Source organism: Phasianus colchicus, chromosome Z (assembly GCF_987193195.1).
Source record: "Phasianus colchicus chromosome Z, bPhaCol1.hap1.1, whole genome shotgun sequence".
NCBI lineage: Eukaryota > Metazoa > Chordata > Aves > Galliformes > Phasianidae > Phasianus > Phasianus colchicus.
Genome location: NC_143476.1, coordinates 40,117,220 through 40,139,442, shown reverse-complemented (window position 1 = coordinate 40,139,442; position 22,223 = coordinate 40,117,220). Strand labels below are relative to the sequence as shown.

General features: G+C 42.6%; 2 protein-coding genes across 2 annotated transcripts; both read left to right on the top strand.

The window, feature by feature from the left end:
* The first annotated feature begins 8,249 nt into the window (after positions 1-8,249).
* On the top strand, positions 8,250-11,011 carry LOC149912906 (uncharacterized). Its single transcript, XM_090131213.1, has one exon. The coding sequence runs from the start codon at positions 8,750-8,752 to the stop codon at positions 10,877-10,879; it is 2,130 nt and encodes a 709-aa protein (XP_089987339.1). The 5' UTR covers positions 8,250-8,749; the 3' UTR covers positions 10,880-11,011.
* A 2,339-nt stretch (positions 11,012-13,350) lies between these two features.
* LOC149912905 (uncharacterized) lies at positions 13,351-15,652 on the top strand. Its single transcript, XM_090131214.1, has one exon. The coding sequence runs from the start codon at positions 13,448-13,450 to the stop codon at positions 15,338-15,340; it is 1,893 nt and encodes a 630-aa protein (XP_089987340.1). The 5' UTR covers positions 13,351-13,447; the 3' UTR covers positions 15,341-15,652.
* The last annotated feature ends 6,571 nt before the right edge of the window (positions 15,653-22,223 follow it).

Sequence of the window (22,223 nt, the reverse complement as noted above, 5' to 3'; positions counted from 1 at the left end):
CCTGATGTGATTAGAGGATGGGTCCTATACTATTAAACAACTCCTCAACAAAAGGTCTGAATAGATCCTGCAGACTGTTCATGAGACTTTCTCACAGCTCAAGCAGTCCTGCCAGAGATTTTGCTATTGCAAGAAGTAGCATTACCATCAAGCGAGACACCAGTAATGCTTCCCTTACCATGGATATCACTTCAGTGGATAGTGAAAGGTCTGGGTGACAGCGGGCTTCAGCTTAAAAATCCTATGGCCCTGGGAGTGTGGAGTAAGTAACTATTGTATTGTCAGTGCTACCTTTAACTTATCTCCAGCATCAAGTAATATCTGCAAAGGAATCCCACAGCTTTTAAGTGTTAAAAGGAGGAAAAGGAGGAGGAAATGAAGGAGTTAAAAACAAAGCTAAAAAGGCTTTTTCTCCTTAAACTTTCTCTCCCTTGTACCCTTGGATGTCCATTGATCAAAAGGTTAAAAATGTTGTAACTTATTGTATCAGTATTCAACTTTGTATAGTCAGATACAGTCATCATGGGTCTGAATAATTGCCGGATAATATTCCTTTTTATTGTCAGATTATGACCATATAATTCCACTACGATTAAAGTAACATGTTGCTTGCACTTGCACACAGAAATTCAGTGAGGTAAGTCTCTTCTGTATTTTCCATATCTACTGCCTCCTTTTACCTAATGTTATATTGTGTTTACAGACTAGAAGGTTTTTGATGTTTCCTGCAAGTGCTGGCATAAGAAAGTACAACCCAAAGTAAAACATCCCTTTGCCAGGCAAACAGAAATGTATGTTAATTTTTATGTCTTTAGATTCCTTTTATCTCACTTTTTATACTTTATGTGTGGCCTCAAGGTGTTCCATTTTAGCTAATGAGTTTTGCAGGCAGCATTTAGCATTGCAGGTCTGCATCAATTTTATTTCTATGCCCATATTTCAGTACATGTTAAAAGTTTTGAACCTGTCTATGTTTATATCATTATTAGAAGACACAAAAACAACAACCTGCCTTTCTCTTATTTGTCTGAGTATTTGTCTGAGTATTCACTAATTACTATTAATTTGATTAGTACAGCAAATTAAAGCAGAAAGGAGTCACAGTTTATTCATGGGTAAATTACAAGAATCAGTGGGTTGTACACTATTTGCATTTTAATTAAGTCATGAACATTTAACACCATGTGCAGAAAATACTGATGGTTTCTGGCTTCATTTAAATTTAACATTCATCCCATATAATTTATTTTTGATAGAATTTTCATATTGACTGCAAGTACAGTGTAAGATCTTTTTTGGTATGGACTGAATATATATGTTCACACCATACTAAAATTAACAGACAGTTCTTTCCAGTGACGTGTGAGAATAATCCTAAATATGCACCAGGTGATACAATAAACTGATTGGTAGTGTCATGAAATAAATTTTAAAATACCCTTTGATCCTTGAATATCAGATGTAGAAAAAATCTCATATTTGAAACACTCCAGTGCATAAAATGATGGTTAATGTTAAACAAGACGAGTGCCTTGCCATAGGGTTCCTGTATTGTAAACCTGGTAGAAATTTTAGTCATCTGGTCTCCATGCTGGAATTCAGAACTGTATTTTTAATATGGTATCTCTTTTATAATACATAAGGGAAGTTAAGGATCTCTTATGATAATTCACTGTAAACACAAGTAGGGTTTTTTTTTTTTTTACCAACAAAGGAAGAAGTGTCCACTGTCCACACTTCACACCACCAGCTGAGATTGTTTCAAGCCTAAAGTTATTGTAGGGGGCCCCTACATTTTCTTCAAAATAACGTTTTTTCTTTTTTTTTTAATGAGTACCAGGAAAACATAATTCTATTGCCTGTCTTTTCGTCTTTTCTGCAACAGCTATAATGAATAGTTCAGCCAAAAAGACTTCATTCTCTCCTCAATGTGAAGGAAATCAAGCCTGTAATCTTCCATTTCAGAAAAACATTCTTAGGCACTACTTATATTTCAGACAAGGAGTATACTTTTACATATCAAGTTCTGTTAAATTTGAAACTAGAATTTGCAAGCAAGTTCTTCATCCTGGACCATTTTTTTAGGCAGGTGTCTTAAAAATCTTTTCTTCTATGATATTCATGGAATATTACTATTTCATGAAGACTGGAAAAGAGAGAATGAGGAAGTTAAAACACTCTCTAGCCAAATATTTGGTGGAAATGAAGAACTTGATCCAATCTGCAGTTCTGAACTGGCAAAGGAGTGTACACTGTTTTGTTGTCAACACAGCTTAAAACTGACACAGTAACACCTGGAGACCCAAACTTCTCACTTGAATAAGTCAAGATAGACTCCTGAAGATATATCATTTCCAGCTAGCCTTCATACAGCTGCTTGATGGGTCAAATTTCACAATCAGTAAAGAAGATGCCACAGGATTTTGTTTTGCAGTTCCCATTTACACTCTTGGATGCTCTGAGACTAGTCTACATGCTCAAAATGGGTTTTTACTTTAAACAGACATACTAAGGGAAATGGGGAAAAAAAAAACAAAAACAAAAACAGAGTTTGAAAGTAACTTCTGCAAGCTTATGGGTGTAGTGATTATCTTCTGTTCTGCAGAGAAAAGCTTCCTGAGTCAAACATTTAGAAAACTAAATTGTAGCACACAGCTACACAGATGCATGCTGCACAGCTTTGGTCCAACCTCTGTCTCCTTGCTGCCATTCTCACCGGTATGTAGCACACACATCATACAGAGTGCTGACTTTTGAAAAGTTGAATAAAATAAATGTCAATACTAAATAAATCCTATTGCCAACAATCTGCCAGGAAACATTCATCACACTTCTGGTAATGTTCAAAACAGTTACTGCACAATGATGAATCATAGCTTATATTGTACACGTGTTGATCATAAACATTTATCAGAGTTTGGCAATTTCCACAGTGTTGAAGAGACACTACAGTTTGTGAAGAGAAAGTCTCTGTTCTACAAAGAAAGTAGATTTCTTGACTCAAAAGTAAGTGCAAAACATATGTGAGGTGGTTTCACAGGCCATAAAAGAAGGATGAAACTAGTCCTGATGTAGCATAGGAGTGTATATAGACAGACGTGTATTAATTGCACTGTGCTCTGGCAATCTTTTTTTATTGTACACTTATTTATATATATATATATATTTTAATAAATCTTTTAATTTGTTTCCTGAATAAATCTAACTGTATGGATTTCATAGTATTAGTGCCAAGGTAAACATCACATTCTTTCCAGTGTGTCTTATTGATGTAACTTTGATGGTAATGAAGACTTGATTACAATGTGAATGGGTAAAAACACAGGCCTTTAGTTTCCCAGCTGACAGGGTTCCTGATCAGATAACCTTACTGGAATAAAGCTGCCACATGCTTCAATCATAAATGTTAAAACAAAAACATTGAGCTCAGCATACAAAGAGTACAGTAATTAGAATAAAGTTTATTGTTGGCTGGTGTATCAGTGTTACCTTCGTGACTGAATGAGTGGTTTATATGTTTGGAGAAGGATGAAATATTACAACAACAACAAAAAAAAGAAGCTAGGAGCTTAGAAATTTCCATTCCTATATAACATCATGCAAGATTTCATTTGTTGTGAACTATATTACGGAAAATTAAAAGATGATTTAAAGGATTTATCTTAGTATATATATCTCAGGTATATCTTAGTGATTTTGTAATCCTCTATTATATTTCCTTTATGTTTCCAATATGTGCTAGAGACAAACTTTGCACTGTTGTTGGGAACTGAGAGAACAGCTAAGTGGGCTAGAGCAGAAGAAATAAATAATTGTTTCTCCCTTTTTGTATCTGTTGTCAGGCTCTAAACTTCAGATTATTCTTTTATTTATTTCTTTTATTTAGACCTTGATACTGATCCAGTGCTTGCTACAGTATTGCTCTCATAGATCAGAAGTGCTGAGAATTCAAAGTTTTTGTGGGCAAAGTGATAATAATATTCCGTTATGCATTCTCCTCAAACAATAAGCAATTGACCACTCTCTTATTTAAGACAAAAGATAAATAGTTTTAGTATTCATCATTGGCAGATTTAAAGTGCATCATCAGAGTGCATGGTCAGAGGTTCAGTTATTAACCAAGATTTGCTCTCTGACAGCTTAGTTATATGAAACAGCATTTGTTTAGTTGGTTTGTTAACCAATTATTAAGCAGGTTATGAAGCATTCTCTGAAATCAGAGAGAATCACAAATCACTCTGGAATGCAGACCATACACTGAGATCTCAGAAAAATACTACATGAGACTGATCAGATTTTAAGAAGTCTTAGCAGACTCAGTCTCCCTTCTGCAAAAGGAAATGCTCACAGTAGCGAGGTGAAAGATCCATGTTACTTAGACTATTTCTCTCTCAGCAACTAGAGAAAGGAATGATTTAATAATGACTCTGGTAATGAGCTAAAATGCATTCCAGGTGCAAAAATACATGCTAGGATTTGCCTGCCACAGCTGAAAAGTGTAAGCTAATGGAATCTGAAGTGATAAAGAGTTGGAAAAATTCTTTTTCCTTCTTTTCAATGGGATGGAGAATGAGAGAATATTGTATTTTAGGAGGGGGGTTTTACATGTCCTCAAGTGTTTCATCTTCCATATGAAGGGTTTTTCCATACCTGTGTGGGTTTCAAATTATTTTATTTATTATACCATCAGACTGCACACACATATTGAAGAATAAGTCATGCCCTGAAGGACTTGTAAACAGAAAAACATAAGATGAAAATCAAAGAGAAATATATGCTGTCTTGTTTTTACAGATGAGAAAATAGCATCCAGAGGAATTAGGAAGAGAACTTAAAAATTACTTACAAAAATTCATCATAAATGGGACTTGAGTAGAAATAAAACTATTTCAGAAAATATCTGTAGCATACTTTCCTGTGCATGAAGGAGCCTGAAGGCTTTTGGCAATTGCTTTGCAAAGTTTATGTAAAGGAAATACATGGATTAACATAGAATACTATCAACAATGTCATGATTTGTGACAGGTGCCATAAAAATTACATGCACGATTACATAAAAATGCCAAGACCAATGCTAATCATATTCAATTCAATTTTTATTAAATGAAGAATGCAGGATAAAAGTTTTTGTAAGGATATTTATGGAAAAATATTAGAGAACATAGCTAGCTTTGTGAATAACTCTTAAACCAGGGTTTGAGTTATTGTCAAGGTGCTGTTAGATGGACTTTCATAGCCCGAAAGCCATCCTTCTAAATTAATTCTAAACATCATTTGAAATTTTCAGTTTTTTCACTGTTTATTTTTGTACCACTGCATAAATGTTCTCTTGAGATTCATTTAAGGTTTCCATTAAATTTATGAGACTGCATTATGTTATCCCAGACCATCCAGCTTGTAAGCCACAGGTTACCATGTGCTGAAACCAGGACAGCACAATGACTAGTCTCATAACTTCTTTCAGTCCTCCATAGCCTCTCTGTTCTTTAGGAAGATAAGAATGTAACACAAATCTTGCTCTTCCAATGCACATAGCAGTAACTTATCACCTATTGTCATTTCTATTCCTCTTGTATGCTCATCCCTACTGATGGAATTCTACATGCTGTGTGACAGAGCATGCAAAGTTATTTTGTCATAAGTAAGGTAGATATTTACCAGAAATGGGGATGGGTAGGGAGGACCCAGTTGCAGTTGATCATACCTGTGACTTTCAGAAGACATTAAAGTATCTGAGGGCCTAAGGCTTGCTCTGATTCTGTAGGAGAGCTGTTTTGAACAGTAATGAAGGCCTATGTTTTCTACCTGGAAGACACTCAGGAGAAATGTTGTCTATGACATGACCCAGCTTCTTCAAGAAAGGCACCTGGACTGAGTTTCTGAAACAAAATATTTCGTATGAAGTGTACACACACAAATATAGATAAATTTCACATAAGATGGGGGGGGGTCAGGAAGATGAAGAGCAATAGGAAGAAAGTCAGATTGAAAGTGTAGAGAAACTCATAAACAGTAAATGCTGCAAGATGGGGTTCTTAGTAGCAAGAAGAGTGCTAATCAACCATGAATTAGTTCTAGTCATATGCAGGCATTCAGAGCAGCCTAATCACATGGAAAGTATTCATGGGCAAGCTACTCTTCACAAAGAATCTAATTCCACTATCAGAATCTAGTGTGGATAACATGCTTGAAAAGGCTGAGATAATCTGCTGCACAAAATACTAAAGTATGTTTGCTCCTGTTAAGATTTTAAGATGCCGAACTAGACTGTTTGTACATTGCATGAGAACACATCAGGGAAAGTTTTAGCATGCTGCATTTTCAGACTACAGTAAAAACCACTGTAAATGACCTCTAAACACTTTTTTTTTTTTTTTAAATTCATTCTGTTTAATAGTTTTAAGTATAACCTGAAAAGTTTTGTAAAGATCCTTCACAATGCAAAATCTGAGCATTTACACTCAGATCTTGTCACTGAAGTGAAAACTGTACTGACTTTCCATAATTTTTCTCATAGGAGTTTTGATTTCTACTTGTAAGATGAAGAAATTAGCTTTAATTTCTTTAAATTCCTTAATCAAACATTCTTATCATCTCAACTAAAAAGTGAAGCACTAATTTTAGGAACATTTGTCTTGCTAGTACTTTTATACGTCACACAGTTTTACCTTAGAACACTGGTTATTGAAGTATGAAAATGTGTACAATTTTCCACTATCGACTGAGAATCGTTTAAATGTTTAAGTATGCATGATAATAATTGTTCACTAAGAATGACATTTTTCTTTATCCAGTTTTGGCATATGCAGTTCCAGTAATATACTGATAGGCTAGAGCAAGTCATCAGAGGATCTTGGAGATTTCTGGAGGCCTGAATCACTGCACATACAAATAGATATTAGGAGACTGTAACTTGCTCGTGCCAAAATATAGAAAGTGAAAGAGAAGATTTAAATGCTTAAGGTGGAGCCAGACTCACATTAGTGAAGCATGGTGAAGGAGAAAATACAACAGAAACAGTTTGCATGAATAAGTCTTAGATGAAGGCCAGCCACCTCCTGGATTGCATCAAGAGAAGTGTGACCAAGAAGGTGATTTAAAGTTCAGGGAGGGTAGATTTAGGGTAGATTAAAAAAACAACCAACAAACTAATACATTGAGAGTGAGAGTGGTGAGGCACTAGAACAGGTTACCTAGTGTTGTGGTTGATGCCATGTCCCTGGAGACTTTCAAGGAGAGGCTGGGTAAGGGTCTGGGCAACCAGATCTAGCTGTGGTGACCCTGTACATTGCAGGGGATTTGTATTAGGGTCCTGAGATGTCCATTCCAACTCTAACAATTCTATTATTCTGCCCCTCTACTTTGCTCTCACAAGTCCCCACCTGGAGTGCTGCATCTAACCCTGGGGCCCCAATCACAAGAGGGACATGGAGCTGTCGGAGCAGATCCAGAGGAGGGACACCAGGACGATCAGAGAGCTGGAGCACCTCCTCTGCAGGGAAAGGCTGAGAGAGCTGGGGCTGGAGCCTGGAGAAGAGAAGGCTCCGGGAAGACTTTATATTGGCCTTCCAGTACCTGAAAGGGGCCTAAAGGAAAGCTGGGGAGGGACTTTATAGGGCATGTAGTGACAGGATGAGGGGATATGGTTTTAAACTGGAAGAGGTTAGATCTAGACTACATATTAGTTAGAAATTTTTTATGGTCAGGTGGTGAGATACTGGAACAGGTTGCCCAGAGAGGTTGTGGATGCTCCCTCCCTGGAAAGCGTTCAAGGCCAGGCTGGATGTGAGCAATCTGGTCTAGAGGGAAGTATCCCTTTAGTCAAGGGGGTTGGAACTAAATGATCTTAAATCTTCCTTCCAACCCTAACCATTCAATGATTTTATGATGTAATAGAATCTTCTTCTGTGTGAAGTAACACATCAGAGCAGGCTCACAGAGAGGGAGTGTAAGAGATTATTCTTTTACATCATTGTCTCAAAGCTTGCTGAGGACTCAGATGAACCAGTTCAGGCAAGTTCTGGGCAGGGGTTGAGAAATCCTTTGTGTGGAGAACTTTGACGGACAAGTCCTGAGCAAGGGTTGTGAAATCCTTTGTCTGAGGGACACAGATGGAGGAGGCCAGGGGCAACGAAAGAGAGATAAGCTGCAGCTTAATGGCCGTGAAGCGGTCTTTTGTGTGGGCTTATCTCGAGGAAGATGGCCATCTCCGGGGGTACTCACATGACTCTTGCTCAAGCACCCTGTAGACAGTGAGCATAGAACTTTCGAGTAGTTGCTCGTAGTAACTAGATAAGAAGTAGTGATGTAAGTGCTTGCGTATGATAAGAGGGGCGTAGACGAAGGTGTACAAGGCTATATAAACTGTTGTCACGAGTTAATAAACGCCATTTTACCACCCACCACATTGGTGTGCACCGAGGTAGATGGACAGACCGAGATGTCCCTAACGATTGCGAACACCTGGATGAAGCTGGAGCGGGCTTCCGGCTTCATATGGTGACCCCGACGTGACGTTAGGGAAAAGTGGTCGGCCACAGGCGGCGTGGCGGGTTCCTGCTCTCGTTCCACCTCCCTTGGGGAAGGAGGTGATGACCCTAGAAGAGGGGGCTGCGGCTTAAGGAGAGTGGAAGCTGGGTAGCGTCGGAAGGTACGGCCGATAGCCTATAAGGCCTGTCCGAGGACCCAGGAGATCACCGGAAGAGGTGCCTGGTGGTCGCTTGTTCCGTCGAGGAGATTGCGCCCGACGATGGAAGCCGTCATAAAGGTGATTTCGTCCGCGTGTAAGACCCATTGCGGGAAAAATGCTCCTTCTAAGAAGGAAATAGGTACAGTGCTATCACTGTTATTAAAGGAGGGGCTGCTTACATCTCCCTCAGATCTGTATACCCCGGGGTCCTGGGATTCTATCACCGCAGCGCTTTCTCAGCGGGCGATGGTACTCGGGAAGTCAGGGGAGTTGAAAACCTGGGGATTGGTCTGGGGGGCGCTGAAGGCAGCGCGAGAGGAGCAAGTTACATCTGAGCAAGCGAAGTTTTGGCTGGGCTTGGGGGGAGGAAAGGTCTCTCCCGCAGATTCCACAGGAAAACCGGTCGCGGAGCCTCAGAACGGCGTGGAGGAAAAGATTACAGCTGCGCAGCAAGACATGAAGATGGCGCCGGGAGAGGCGACCGCGCCAAAAACAACATCTTGTTATCACTGTGGGACAGGCGCTGGCTGCAGCTGCGCCACAGCTGCCCCCTCGGCCCCCCCTCCTTATGGGGGGAGCGGCTTGTATCCTTCTTTGGAGGGGCTGGGAGGGCCGAGCGGGGAGGGCGTAGCCGCGTCACCAGCGGGGAGGGACGATCCGCCCCGAGGGGTGGAGCGAAAGGTGGAGCCGGGGTGCTTCGGCTCGGCCCCCGGGCCAGCTTTGACTGACTGGGCGAGGGTAAGGGAGGAGCTTGCAACAGCAGCTCCGTCCGTGATAGCCATGCCCGTGGTGATAAAAGCGGGGGGGCCGGCCTGGGCTCCTTTGGAGTCGAAAGTAATTACGCGATTAGCTGATACAGTTAGGACCAAAGGCTTGCGGTCTCCGGTTACTATGGCAGAAGTGGAAGCTGTAATGTCTTCCCCGCTGCTGCCGCACGATGTCACGAATCTTATGAGGGTCGTACTAGCCCCTGCTCAATATGCTTTGTGGTTGGACGCTTGGGATGTCCAGCTGCAGACGGTTGTAGCGGCAGCCACCCGAGACCCCAGACACCCTGCAAATGGTCAAGGGAGAGGGGAGCGAACTAATTTAGATCGTTTAAAAGGCCTGGCGGATGGAATGGCCGGAAACCCGGAGGGCCAGGCTACGCTTTTGAGACCGGGGGAGTTGGTCGCTACTACGGCGTCGGCTCTCCAAGCGTTCAGGGAGGTCGCCCGGTTAGCAGAACCTACTGTCCCCTGGGCAGATATCACACAGGGACCATCGGAATCCTTTGTGGATTTTGCTAATCGCCTCATAAAGGCGGTTGAGGGGTCGGACCTTCCACCTTCAGCACGAGCCCCGGTGATTATTGATTGCTTTAGACAGAAATCACACCCGGATGTCCAACAGCTTATCCGAGCGGCGCCCTCTACGTTAACGACACCAGGAGAAATTATCAAATATGTTCTAGACAGACAGAAGGTTACCCCACTTACAGACCAGGGAATAGCTGCGGCTATGTCATCGGCCATCCAGCCCTTGGTTATGGCGGTAGCCAACAGAGAAAGGGACGGACAAGGTGGGCCAGGAGGCCGCGTCCGGGGAGTTTGCTATTCTTGCGGATCCCCAGGGCACTACCAGGCGCAATGCCCGAAAGGAAGGGGGTCAGGAGCTGACGGTGATCGGTGCCAACTATGTGGCGGGCTGAGGCACACCGCTAGGTCATGCCGGAGATTTCAATACGCCCTGCGGGATGAGGGTACGGGTAAGGGCCGCCGGCCAGGGAAGGGATCCTTCTCAGGGCTGGGGCCTCCTTCAACTCGCCCTGCCGTGTCATTGGCAATGGCTATGGAACATAATGACCGCCCCCTGGTCAAGGTTGCAATGACTAACACAGGTAGCCACCCAGTGAAGCAGCGCACCGTTTACATCACGGCGTTGCTGGATTCTGGGGCTGATGTTACTATCATCGCGGAGGAGGATTGGCCTGCCGACTGGCCATTGATGGAGGCTTCGAAGCAGGTTTACGGGATAGGCGGGGGAGTTCCTATGCGGAAATCCCAAGAAACGATTGAAGTCGGGGTCATAAATCGGGACGGCTCTCTGGAGCGACCTTTGCTTATTGTTCCAGCGGTGGCCCCGGTCAGAGGAAGCCTCCTGGGGAGAGATTGCCTGCAAGGCCTAGGGCTTCGTCTGACAAATTTATAAGAAGGGCCACTGTTCTTACTGTAGCGCTACATCTGGCTATCCCGCTAAGATGGAAGCCAGACCACACCCCTGTGTGGATTGATCAGTGGCCCCTTCCTGAAGTTAAACATGTAGCGCTAATACATCTGGCTGAGCGGGAACTCCAATTAGGGCACATAGAACCTTCGCTTAGCTGTTGGAATACACCTGTCTTTGTGATTCGGAAGGCGTCTGGATCCTATCGTCTGCTGCATGATTTGCGTGCTGTTAATGCTAAACTAGTTCCTTTTGGGGCAGTCCAGCAGGGGGTACCAGTCCTTTCGGCGCTCCCGCGTGGTTGGCCCCTGATGGTACTGGACCTCAAGGACTGCTTCTTTTCTATTCCCCTCACGGAGCAGGACCGCGAAGCTTTCGCGTTCACCCTTCCCTCTATCAACAATCAGGCTCCTGCACGTAGATTTCAATGGAAGGTTTTGCCTCAAGGGATGGCGTGTTCCCCTACTATCTGCCAGCTGGTAGTAGGACAGGTATTGGAGCCCCTCCGACGTAAATATCCGTCTTTGTGTATGTTACACTACATGGATGATCTCTTGATAGCTGCCCCTGACCGTGAGAAAGTGGAAATGATGGGGGAGGAGATCATCAGTGTGCTAGAGGAGGCGGGCTTTACTATTTCTCAAGATAAAATCCAGAGAGAACCTGGCGTGGAGTACCTTGGATATCGGTTAGGTAGCACCTGCGTAACTCCAGTGGGCTTATTAGCAGAGCCGAAGATCTCTACTTTGTGGGACGTTCAGAAGCTGGTAGGATCCCTTCAATGGGTCCGGCCAGCGTTAGGGATCCCACCACGACTGATGAACCCCTTTTACGAACAGCTGAAGGGGTTAGATCCAAATGAGGAGAGAGAATGGAACTTGGATATGAGATTAGCATGGAGCGAAATTGTGCAGCTCAGTACTACTGCTTCTTTAGATCGTTGGGACCCCGCTCTGCCACTAGAGGGAGCAGTTTCTCGATGTGAGCAAGGAGCGATAGGGGTCCTGGGGCAGGGATTGGCGAAACACCCCAGACCATGCTTGTGGTTGTTCTCCACCCAACCTACTAGGGCATTCACTGCTTGGCTGGAGGTGCTTGCCCTCCTGATTGCTAAGCTCCGTGCCTCGGCCGTAAGAACCTTTGGTAAGGATGTTGAGATTCTTTTGTTACCCGCGTGTTTCCGAGAAGACCTCCCATTCCCAGAGGGACTCTTGTTGGCCCTTAGAGGATTTGCGGGAAAAATAAGGAGCGGCGATTCGCCGCCCATCTTCGACATCGCACGACCGCTACGTGTCTCACTGAAGATAAGGGTCACCGATGGCCCCGTGGTAGGGCCTACGGTGTTCACCGATGCCTCCTCGAACACCCATAAGGGGGTAGTGGTATGGAGGGAAGGTTTTGAGTGGCTGGTGAAGGAGACCAGTGATCCAGAGGCGAGTGTACAACAACTTGAGGTTCGCGCTGTAGCAATGGCACTCCTGTTGTGGCCCGCAACGCCCACTAACGTAGTTACAGACTCTGCGTTTGCCGCGAAAATGCTGCTCAAGATGGGACAAGAGGGGGTTCCGTCTACGACGGCCGCCTTTGTCCTAGAGGATGCATTAAGCCAAAGAACGGCCATGGTTGCGGTCCTTCATGTACGTAGTCATTCTGATGTACCAGGGTTCTTCACAGAGGGGAATGCCATAGCGGACACTCAAGCCGCTCTCCAGGCATACCCGCTAAGGGAAGCCAAAGACCTCCATACGGCCTTTCATATCGGGCCTCGTGCTCTGTCTAGAGCATGTAACATATCTATGCAACAAGCTCGGGAGGTTATTCAGGCTTGCCCTTATTGCAACTCTGCTCCAGCATTGGAGGCCGGGGTAAATCCTAGAGGCTTGGGACCCTTACAGATATGGCAGACTGATTTCACGCTTGAACCAAGAATGGCCGCGCGCTCTTGGCTGGCCGTTACCGTGGATACTGCCTCGTCAGTAGTCATAGCAACCCAGCACGGGCGTGTTACATCAATAGCGGCGCAGCATCATTGGGCCACGGCTATTGCCGCATTAGGGAAGCCCAAGGCAATCAAGACAGACAATGGGTCATGCTTCACCTCAAAGTCCACTCGAGAGTGGCTGGCGAGGTGGGGGATAGCACACACGACCGGAATTCCAGGGAATTCCCAAGGTCAGGCCATGGTAGAGCGAGCTAACCGTCTTCTGAAGAATAAGATCCGCGTACTTGCAGAGGGAGACGGGTTTATGAAAAAGATCCCAATGAATAAGCAAGGAGAGATATTGGCGAAAGCTTTGTATGCGTTGAATCATTTTGAGAGGGGTGACAACGCCAAGACCCCGATGCAGAAGCACTGGAAACCGACCATCATTACAGAAGGGCCACCTGTAAAAATACGCTTGGGAGCAGGTGAATGGGAAAAGGGATGGAATGTCTTGGTTTGGGGTCGGGGCTATGCGGCAGTTAAGAATAGGGAAACGGATAAAATTATTTGGATCCCCTCCAGAAAGATCAAACCAGATTTAGGTCGCGAAAATGATGTGACTGGAAAAGATGAGGCGAGCTCTCCCTTTGCAGGCATTTCTGACTGGATATCCCAGGAGCACCACCAAGATGGACCCGAGAAAGAGACCCCTGAAGACAGACAGGAAAGATCCGGAGAAGAAGTCCTTGCTGTCGACGAGAGTTGATGGAGTTATGGTGTTTGTCTGTTTATTGATTCTGTGCGGGGTCACGGGGACGGGCGCCGATATACACCTTGTAGAACAGCCAGGGAACCTTTGGGTCACTTGGGCCAACCGCACTGGCCAGACAGACTTTTGTCTCTCCACACAGTCGGCCACCTCGCCATTTAGAACGTGCTTAATTGGTGTCCCATTAGGGATCCGAGAACAGGATTTTAAGGGCTATGTCTCTAATACTAGTTGCGAGGCCCCAGAACAAGACCGACTCTTTGTATCAGAGGAAATCAAGGGTGGCCCTCACATAAGTGTTACCTTTGCCTATCGAAAGGTATCTTGCTTGCTGACAAGATTGAATGTTTCCCTTTGGGACGAGCCACTAGAGATGCAACTATTAGGCTCACAAGCCCTCCCAAATGTCACCTATAGTACTCCCTCTACAACTGATCCTACGGTGGGGGGATGTATAGGGTTCGCCCCATATTCAAAACCAACCGGCATCTACGGGTGGGACCGTGAGGGAATGGCGCACAACTTTCTGATAGCCCCATGGTCTAATCCCTTTTTTAACCGTGAAACCAACTCCTCTGACCCATTCACTATAGTAACAGCTGATAGGAACCAACTCTTCAAGGGAGGGGGATATTGTGGCAGATATCAACATAAGTATTGGGAAATGTTCAATTGCACACACTCGCAACGCACAGGATCCTCGCGATCCTTCGACGTTTACACGTGCACAATAGGGAAGTCTACTACACAAAGTTCGACACCTCCCTGGGTCAACTGCAAGAGAGGGGGTGAGTGGATCAATAGTTTCCAATCCTTTAATGTGAGTGGTACCACGATATACTGTACTGGCGATCAGCTTGGTAACGCCAGCGGGTGCTGTGGATGGGCTGCCACAGTCTTCCCACCAGGAGCTTGGCTTAATTGTAAAAGTAGTACCTTCTCCAAGCCAAAGGCGCTACCACCTAACATCTTCCTCATTTGCGGGGATCGCGCGTGGCAAGGAATACCAAGCCGTCCGGTAGGGGGTCCTTGCTATCTGGGTAGGCTCGCCATGTTAGCACCTAATCACACGGAAATCATTAAGACCCTTAGAATGCTCAGCGATACAACACGAACACCTAGCAGAACAAAACGAAGCATAAAGCATATGGGCGAGACGTGCTCAGATGGCGTGCAGCTTTGGGGTGCCACGGCAAGAATCTTCGCGTCTATCCTAGCTCCGGGAGTGGCAGCGGCACAGGCTTTAAAGGAAATTGAGAGACTGGCTTGTTGGTCCGTTAAACAGGCCAATGTAACAACATCACTCCTCAACAATCTGTTAATGGACGTCACGAGTATCAGACACGCGATCCTACAGAACCGAGCAGCTATTGACTTCTTGCTTTTGGCTCAGGGCCATGGTTGTGAGGACATTGCAGGGATGTGCTGTTTCAATCTCAGCGATCACAGTGAATCGATGCACAAGAAGCTTCAGTATTTGAAGGAACATGTCAACAAGATCGGCGTGGAGACGGACACCATCGGGGACTGGTTGAGAAGTGTGTTCGGAAGCATCGGAGAATGGGGTGTGCACTTATTGAAGGGACTGCTTTTAGGACTTGTAGTTATCTTGCTTTTGATAGTGTGTATGCCATGCTTTCTACAAATTATGTTAGGTTGTATTCAAAGGATGATTGACCGCACAGTCAATTATCGCGTAGAATATAGTAAAATGCAAAAGGCTTGTAGGCAGTCAGAAAACGTAGTGATATAAGGGTAGCGCGGGAACTTTGCGATTCGGGATGTAACGGGGCAAGGCTTGACTGAGAGGACAGTGGCATGTATAGGCGCAAAGCGGGGCTTCGGTTGTACGCGGTTAGAGTCCTCTCAGGATAAGGTAGTTGCGCTTGTGCATAGGGGGGGGGAGATGTAGACAGTGAGCATAGAACTTTCGAGTAGTTGCTCGTAGTAACTAGATAAGAAGTAGTGATGTAAGTGCTTGCGTATGATAAGAGGGGCGTAGACGAAGGTGTACAAGGCTATATAAACTGTTGTCACGAGTTAATAAACGCCATTTTACCACCCACCACATTAGTGTGCACCGAGGTAGATGGACAGACCGAGATGTCCCTAACGATTGCGAACACCTGGATGAAGCTGGAGCGGGCTTCCGGCTTCACACCCAGAGATGTCACATAGGCAGAGAGAGAAGAAGGATAAAATGGGGACCTACAATCATGAAGAAGAATGCAGGTTTTCTGGCAACAGATTCCTCATGAAGAAGAAGAGGTTTCTGCCATAAAGAAGCCTCACGACCTGCCCTCTCTCCTTCCTGGACTTGCTCTGCACTCTACCACGATGCTGAAGAAGAACTGCCTCAGACCTTCGAAGCGGCGTGCAACGGGACCATTTCTGGATCCTGGTAGTGACTAGCCCCGCTTTACGGCATTCTTGCTTCTTTCCTATCTTTTCTATCACCCTCCTTCCCTTCCCCGTCTCCCTAATTAGGATTTATAATAAACTGTTTGGACTAACATATGAACCGTTGTTTCTTAATCTCACACCGGGTATACGGGTATTAAAAGAACCTCATCTCCCTCCTATAAATTGGAGCGAGACAGGGGGTAGGATCTCCCATGAGATGCTCCAGCCTCAGTTGGACAAGATGTCACTGTGCTTGGACTGTATTGGAGGATAGAATGTTGGCACAGGTGATATCACAGAATCACAGAATGGCCAGGGTTGGAAGGACCTCAAGGATCATGAATCTCCAACCACCCTGCCACAGACAGGGCCACCAACCTCCCTGTTTAATACTAGACCAGGCTGCCCAGGGGCCCATGCAATCTGGTCTTGAACACCTCTAGAGACAGGGCATCCACAACTTTTCTGGGCAGCCTGTTCCAGCACCTCACCACTCTCTGTAAAGAACTTCCCCCTGACACCCAACCTAAATCTTCCCTCCCTCAACTTAAAACCCTTTCCCTTGTCCTGCTGTTATCTGCCCTTCCAAAGAGTTTATTCCTCTCCTGTAGATTCTCTTTAGGTACTGAAAGGCTGCAATGAGGTCACCCCGCAGCCTTTTTTCTCCAGGAAAGTTGTCATCAAGATGTCACTTCCAAAAATTATACTGTGATTCTATATTACTGTTTAATGAAGATTGTTGAAGAATTTTACAAGCATTTGTGGGTTATTCTGCTGAATTGTTACAGTTCTGTACACAGAAAATATTTTGCCTCTTTTATGAGGTGGAGGCATGTCTCAAGAATTGATTACATAGAGGATAACATGAAGCATATTTGTATGTACATATATATGCATTTTGTGCTCTGACTGCACACTATTAAGGAATACTGCCCTTTTATCATTAAAGTAATTGAGAAATCTTACGATAATCCGAATTCTCTCGAGCTGTGAATGCTATTGATTTTTTCTAGTTAACAAAGAGAAGGAAAATGAGAATAGTGTTCCACTTTACGTACCTGTAGCATCTCAGCTTTGATTTGTAAAGTATAAGATTTCTGAATGACAGATAATTAAGACACGAGAATATCAGGCATAATTATTCAGGAAATGTATTTTGTTTTTCTAATGGGAATTGTAGTACTTCATTTTTAGTGTATGTCAATGAAAATTCTTGTTGTATAACATGAAGTATGTTTCCCCCTTAGGCTAAAACTCTGCATGCACAGATTATTTTAATATGCAAGCTATCTTTCAGCATATGTTGACCTTTAGAAATGAAAAATCAATACATTGTTTCAAATGGCCTGATACCTACTAAAATGCAAAGTCACCAGAGTCATCAAATGCAGAGTCACCAATTCATGTCTGACTGCAGTACAGACAGGCATATCTGAGTGATATAGTAATATAGTAGCATAAAAACTTAGCGTGCCAATAAAATAGTTTAGGTAAATATACGTGTATCTATATTTGAAAAACAACAAAACAATTATTTCTAAGAATAATACTATTCCTCTTTGACCAATAATATCCAAATATAGAAGTGTCAGATATTAAACAGTAAGAAATGTCTTACAAGATGTATTTTTCTCCATGATAAAGTATGTGCAGAATGTTATTTGTAAATGTACTGCTGTCAATTTATTTTGGAATATTTTTTTCAGAGTTTAGCAAATTACAGAAGGACTTGACTTTTGAAAGCTGATACCTTCATACAAACAAGACTGAAAGCTCTCTGTGTGAAAAGGAAAGTAAAGCGAAATAACGTTTTCTCTTCCTCCATGATCTAAGCACCAAGTAGCCAATTTACAGCACTGTTCATCAACCTTCCAGTTTCCTTTTGTGCTAATATTCCTCTAAAGTACACATGATCACACCAGCCACACTTTGAATCCCCTCTGTAAAAGTATTGCTGCTACTCCTGTACTACTCCTAGTAATTCAGAGGCAAAAATTAAGGTATATTTTTCACAGATTATGGCTATCCTCATGTCTTCAACACTTCAAAACCACTGCTTTACCTGTTGGATCTATCTAACATCCTTCCAGAGGAAAATGGATCAATTTTAGAAGAGAGCTTGGCAGTTTAAATACACAGAATTCAACATCTCTTCCAAAAAAGTTGTTTTCAATTTTTTTTCAGGATGTGCTGCAAAATGCAGTAAAGAGTTTATATGCTCCCTGAGAAAAACAGATTATTTCTATTTCAGAAAATAACCTTATATATTATATAATCTTATATAATCTTATATATCTATTTCAGATTATAATCTTACTTATTTGACAAAGAGACTCCTGGGTTTTTTTCACCAATTGTTTTCATTCTATTTAAACATAGTGAATATGATATTTTCTTCACTTAAAATGCAACTAAAAAAAGAAACTCACAAGTTTTTATTAGAAATAGCCACCTTAAGTGAAAAATGGTTTAGTGGCAGGTACATGGCTTTTCATAACATGACACAGTGATAACAAAACTCCACCCTTTTAGACTCCTTATGTAAGTACATTTCAAGAATGTAACTGTTAATTTAACACCACTGTGACTCATTTGAATAAAATTCTACACAGAACTTACAGAAAGTAAGTTTGGAGAAAAAGTTTGCCTTACTTATAAATAAAGGTTTGCATGAGAGATCTTTTAATACAAGCCCCTACATCTACACATACTATCTGAAATACATTTGAATTACTTTTAGTTCTTGAAATTGGTGGTCAGTTTTTCAGAACAGAGATATTTGTCATAAACAAGATGTTATAGATTCCCATGACAAAACCAGACAGACTCTAGTTTGATAAAGGGATAGCTTTATTTAATTAAGCAAGGCGGTAAAGTGAGCAATACAGCACTGGGCTACAAACTCCACCAGGGTCGTGATTTGAACAAAGGATTGACTCTGTATTTATATAGTTCTCGTTTCCTGCAGACATTCCAGCCATTCTTGCATTGATACAATTCTTATCTCCTGCATACGTTCCAGCGGCCACACAGGTTGTTGCTGTAGTCGTGGGTGTTTTGCTGGGGGATTCATTTTCCAGCCTCCTGATGTTTGTGGGGGTGAAAGTCAGTCTTTTCCATTATTTTTTGGTTATCTTCTAGCAGCTTATGTGCCCCGGGCCTGCAACTTCTTAGTTTCTGTCTTTAACAACATTATTTACATTCCCAGTCACCTGAGAAAGCACCATTGAGTTTCGATTTGACTAACAAACTTAACCCTTATCTATCACACAATACTCAAAGAATATGCCTATAGCATACAGTGTATATTGACTTGCTTCGCTTATCATTTTACAAATATTCCGCCATGTTCTTTTCAGGAGTAAAAACAGGCGTATTACTTCCACAGCTGTTGAGAGGTAATGTTGGAGCATACTTAAAAAGTCAGGTTTCACTCCACATCACTGAGTATGGAATATAAATGTGATAATAAGATGAAAGTAAGAATATAAAACTGGAAATTGAAGAACAGTGTTTTTAATTGCGGAAAATATTTTCCTCAGAGTAAAGCTTCCTACAGCAAGAGTTGTCTTAGCCTAGAGGTTGGCCAAGTAGTAGTTACTTCAGCAGTTTTTGAATTTGCAGTGGTCTCTGTGAATAACATGATTTCTTCATCATTATGCCAACTCTTTTTCCTACACATCATAGGTGTAAAGATGAAAGACATCAGGATCTGCACAGAATGGTCTTCTGTGACTGTGACATACACAATATAGGTACATCAGCTTCTGTTCAGCTATCCACTGGCCAACATGAGTCCTGTTCCCTGTAAATTTCCTTCTGTAAAGACAGGAGAGATGAGCTCTCAATGGCAGTCACCTGAGGCTGAGTCTGCTTCAAGTAGACTTAAAAATACACTGAAAAAAATCCTGAACTGTGAACTAGGGAAAATTTGGCATTAATTGGAAGTCTTGCTATGTGATGACTCCAGGCCCTGTGCCAGTTTAAAGACCATGGATCACATTGCCAGTCTTAGCTGGATTGTCCTACCACAGTCACTGTATTGTTTGGATTTGGTGCTTTGTCACTGCTACCTGTTTGAACCAATGAATTGTGGACTGCATGGGAAATGTTTTCCTAGCAAATATGAACCTATAGCAGCTGTGAAACAGTGGTTTGTCTCTCCTTTTTCAGGTTTTTTCAAGAGAGGCAAGCATGCTCTGGTGAAAATGCATAGCTAGTGGTGGTGTCTATGCTGAAAAACAGTGTTTTGTAGTTGAGAATTTCCTCTATCAAATAGCTTGATTGTACTCTTTGTCTCATTTGTAGTTTCCACGGATACAAATTTCCATTTCTTTCATAGTAACCTACATAATTATTACTCTGATTCAAATTGTTCTCTCCAGAGGCACAAATCCAATATTTTATTTTAAAATAAAGAATCTGTAAGGTAGTTTAGTGTTATTTTCTGGACTGTTTCTCACTAGCCATTCTCTCTGGCCATATTGTTGTAACAAATAAAAGGACTGCAGTTCACATTATGAAGTCTATGCTTTTCAGTAACCCATTGATAAGTTATAAACATATTTTAATTGACAGCCACACTAGCACAACTTACTCTTAAATATGAGTTACAGAGATGAATGACAGTATTATGTATGAAGTTGTAGCTTAACATTAGCAAGCTGTACAGGTTTGTGCTTCCATAGTTAGAACTGCTACTTCTGTTCACCTATCTATGCACCTCACTAATGCATTTTCCTATTGTTGAACATCACTTATGTATTCTCCTCTTACTTCATATATCAGTCAAACTACTAGACACAACATCTTGCTTTGTTACCTCTCTTACACGTTTGCTTTGCTGAGAACACCAGGGTATCTCACTGAAATGAAAACTGCCTCTTGTAAATATTGTAATAAGAACAAGGTTATGTGAAAAAAAAAATAAAAATAAATTTATTGAGGATTATTTTTTTTCTGTAAAGCAATGAGTCAGGAGAGTAGAAGTGAAAAAATGCTGTTTTGTTCCACTCGAACATTGTTGGTAATGCAAGATGTAAATGGATTATCCAGTTTGATGAGATTTATTCTGAAATAGATGATACCCTTTATTTTGTATTGCTTATCTTTGAAATGTGGTCTATCCACATACATACAGATAATTTTAAATGTTCTGAACTGCTCAGAAGACAAGAATTGGTCTTCTTCCTGTTCTGGAAGTGAGGCTCTCCAAAGACACCCAACACACTCAGCATCATGGAACTCTTCAGCCTGGAGAAGTCTGAGGGAGGATTTTATACATGCTTATAAATAACTAAAGAGCAAGAATCAAGTGGGTGAGTCCAGACTTTCTTCAGCCGTGCCCAGTGACATAGTGCGGGGCATTAGGCAGGTACTGGAACACAGGAAGTTTCATCTGAACATGAGGAAAAGATTTTTACTTTGAAGATGACAGAACACTGGAACAGAGGTTATAGTTTCTTCTCTGGAGATATTCAAAATCCTTCTAGATGTTTTCTTGGGCAATCTACTGTAGGGAAGGGTACTTCAACCATGAGAGCAGTAATAAGCAAAAGCATAGGGATGACACAGATCACTATTGAACAGATCAAGTAGAGGTCCTTAGTATCTTCTTTAGCAATGCCTTTACCTGTGTAGCTGGACCCTGTATCCCTGGATGAGGTAGCTAAAACAATTTGAGCTATCAGTGGTGGAGGAAGGGCTTCTCTGAGACCTCTTTCACAGGCTCAAATCATATAAATTCCAAACAGAATCCACTTCAAAATGTTAAGAGCAATGGTGGATATTACTGCAAGCCCACTACTTAATATCAGAGACAGAATGATAATCCTGATGACTGGAAGAAGTTATCTACATTGTTGTCCTGATTTTCACTGCAATAGAATTAACTTTCTTCCTTGTTATCTGGTACGGTGCTGATTTTTGGATTTAGGATGAGAATAATTTGTATAACATATATGTTCTAGTTATTGCTGCAGTGCTTGCACTGAGTAAAAGACTTTTTGCTCGTATGGGTCTGCCAGTGAGGACGCTGGTGGTTCATAAGGAGCTGTGAAGACAAAGAGCCAGGACAGTTGGATCAAATTGTCCCATATCACATGGTGTTATACTGAACAATAAAAGTGGGGGAGTTGGTGGGGGATGCATTGAGAAGTGGAGGGCAGCCACTGTTGAGGGAATGGTTAGGAATTAGTGGGTAGTGAAAAACTGCATTGTGCATCACTTCTTTT

Coding starts and splice junctions, on each gene's coding strand:
- LOC149912906 (XM_090131213.1), top strand. CDS start 8,750: ATGGAAGCCGTCATAAAGGTGATTTCGTCCGCGTGTAAGACCCATTGC.
- LOC149912905 (XM_090131214.1), top strand. CDS start 13,448: ATGAGGCGAGCTCTCCCTTTGCAGGCATTTCTGACTGGATATCCCAGG.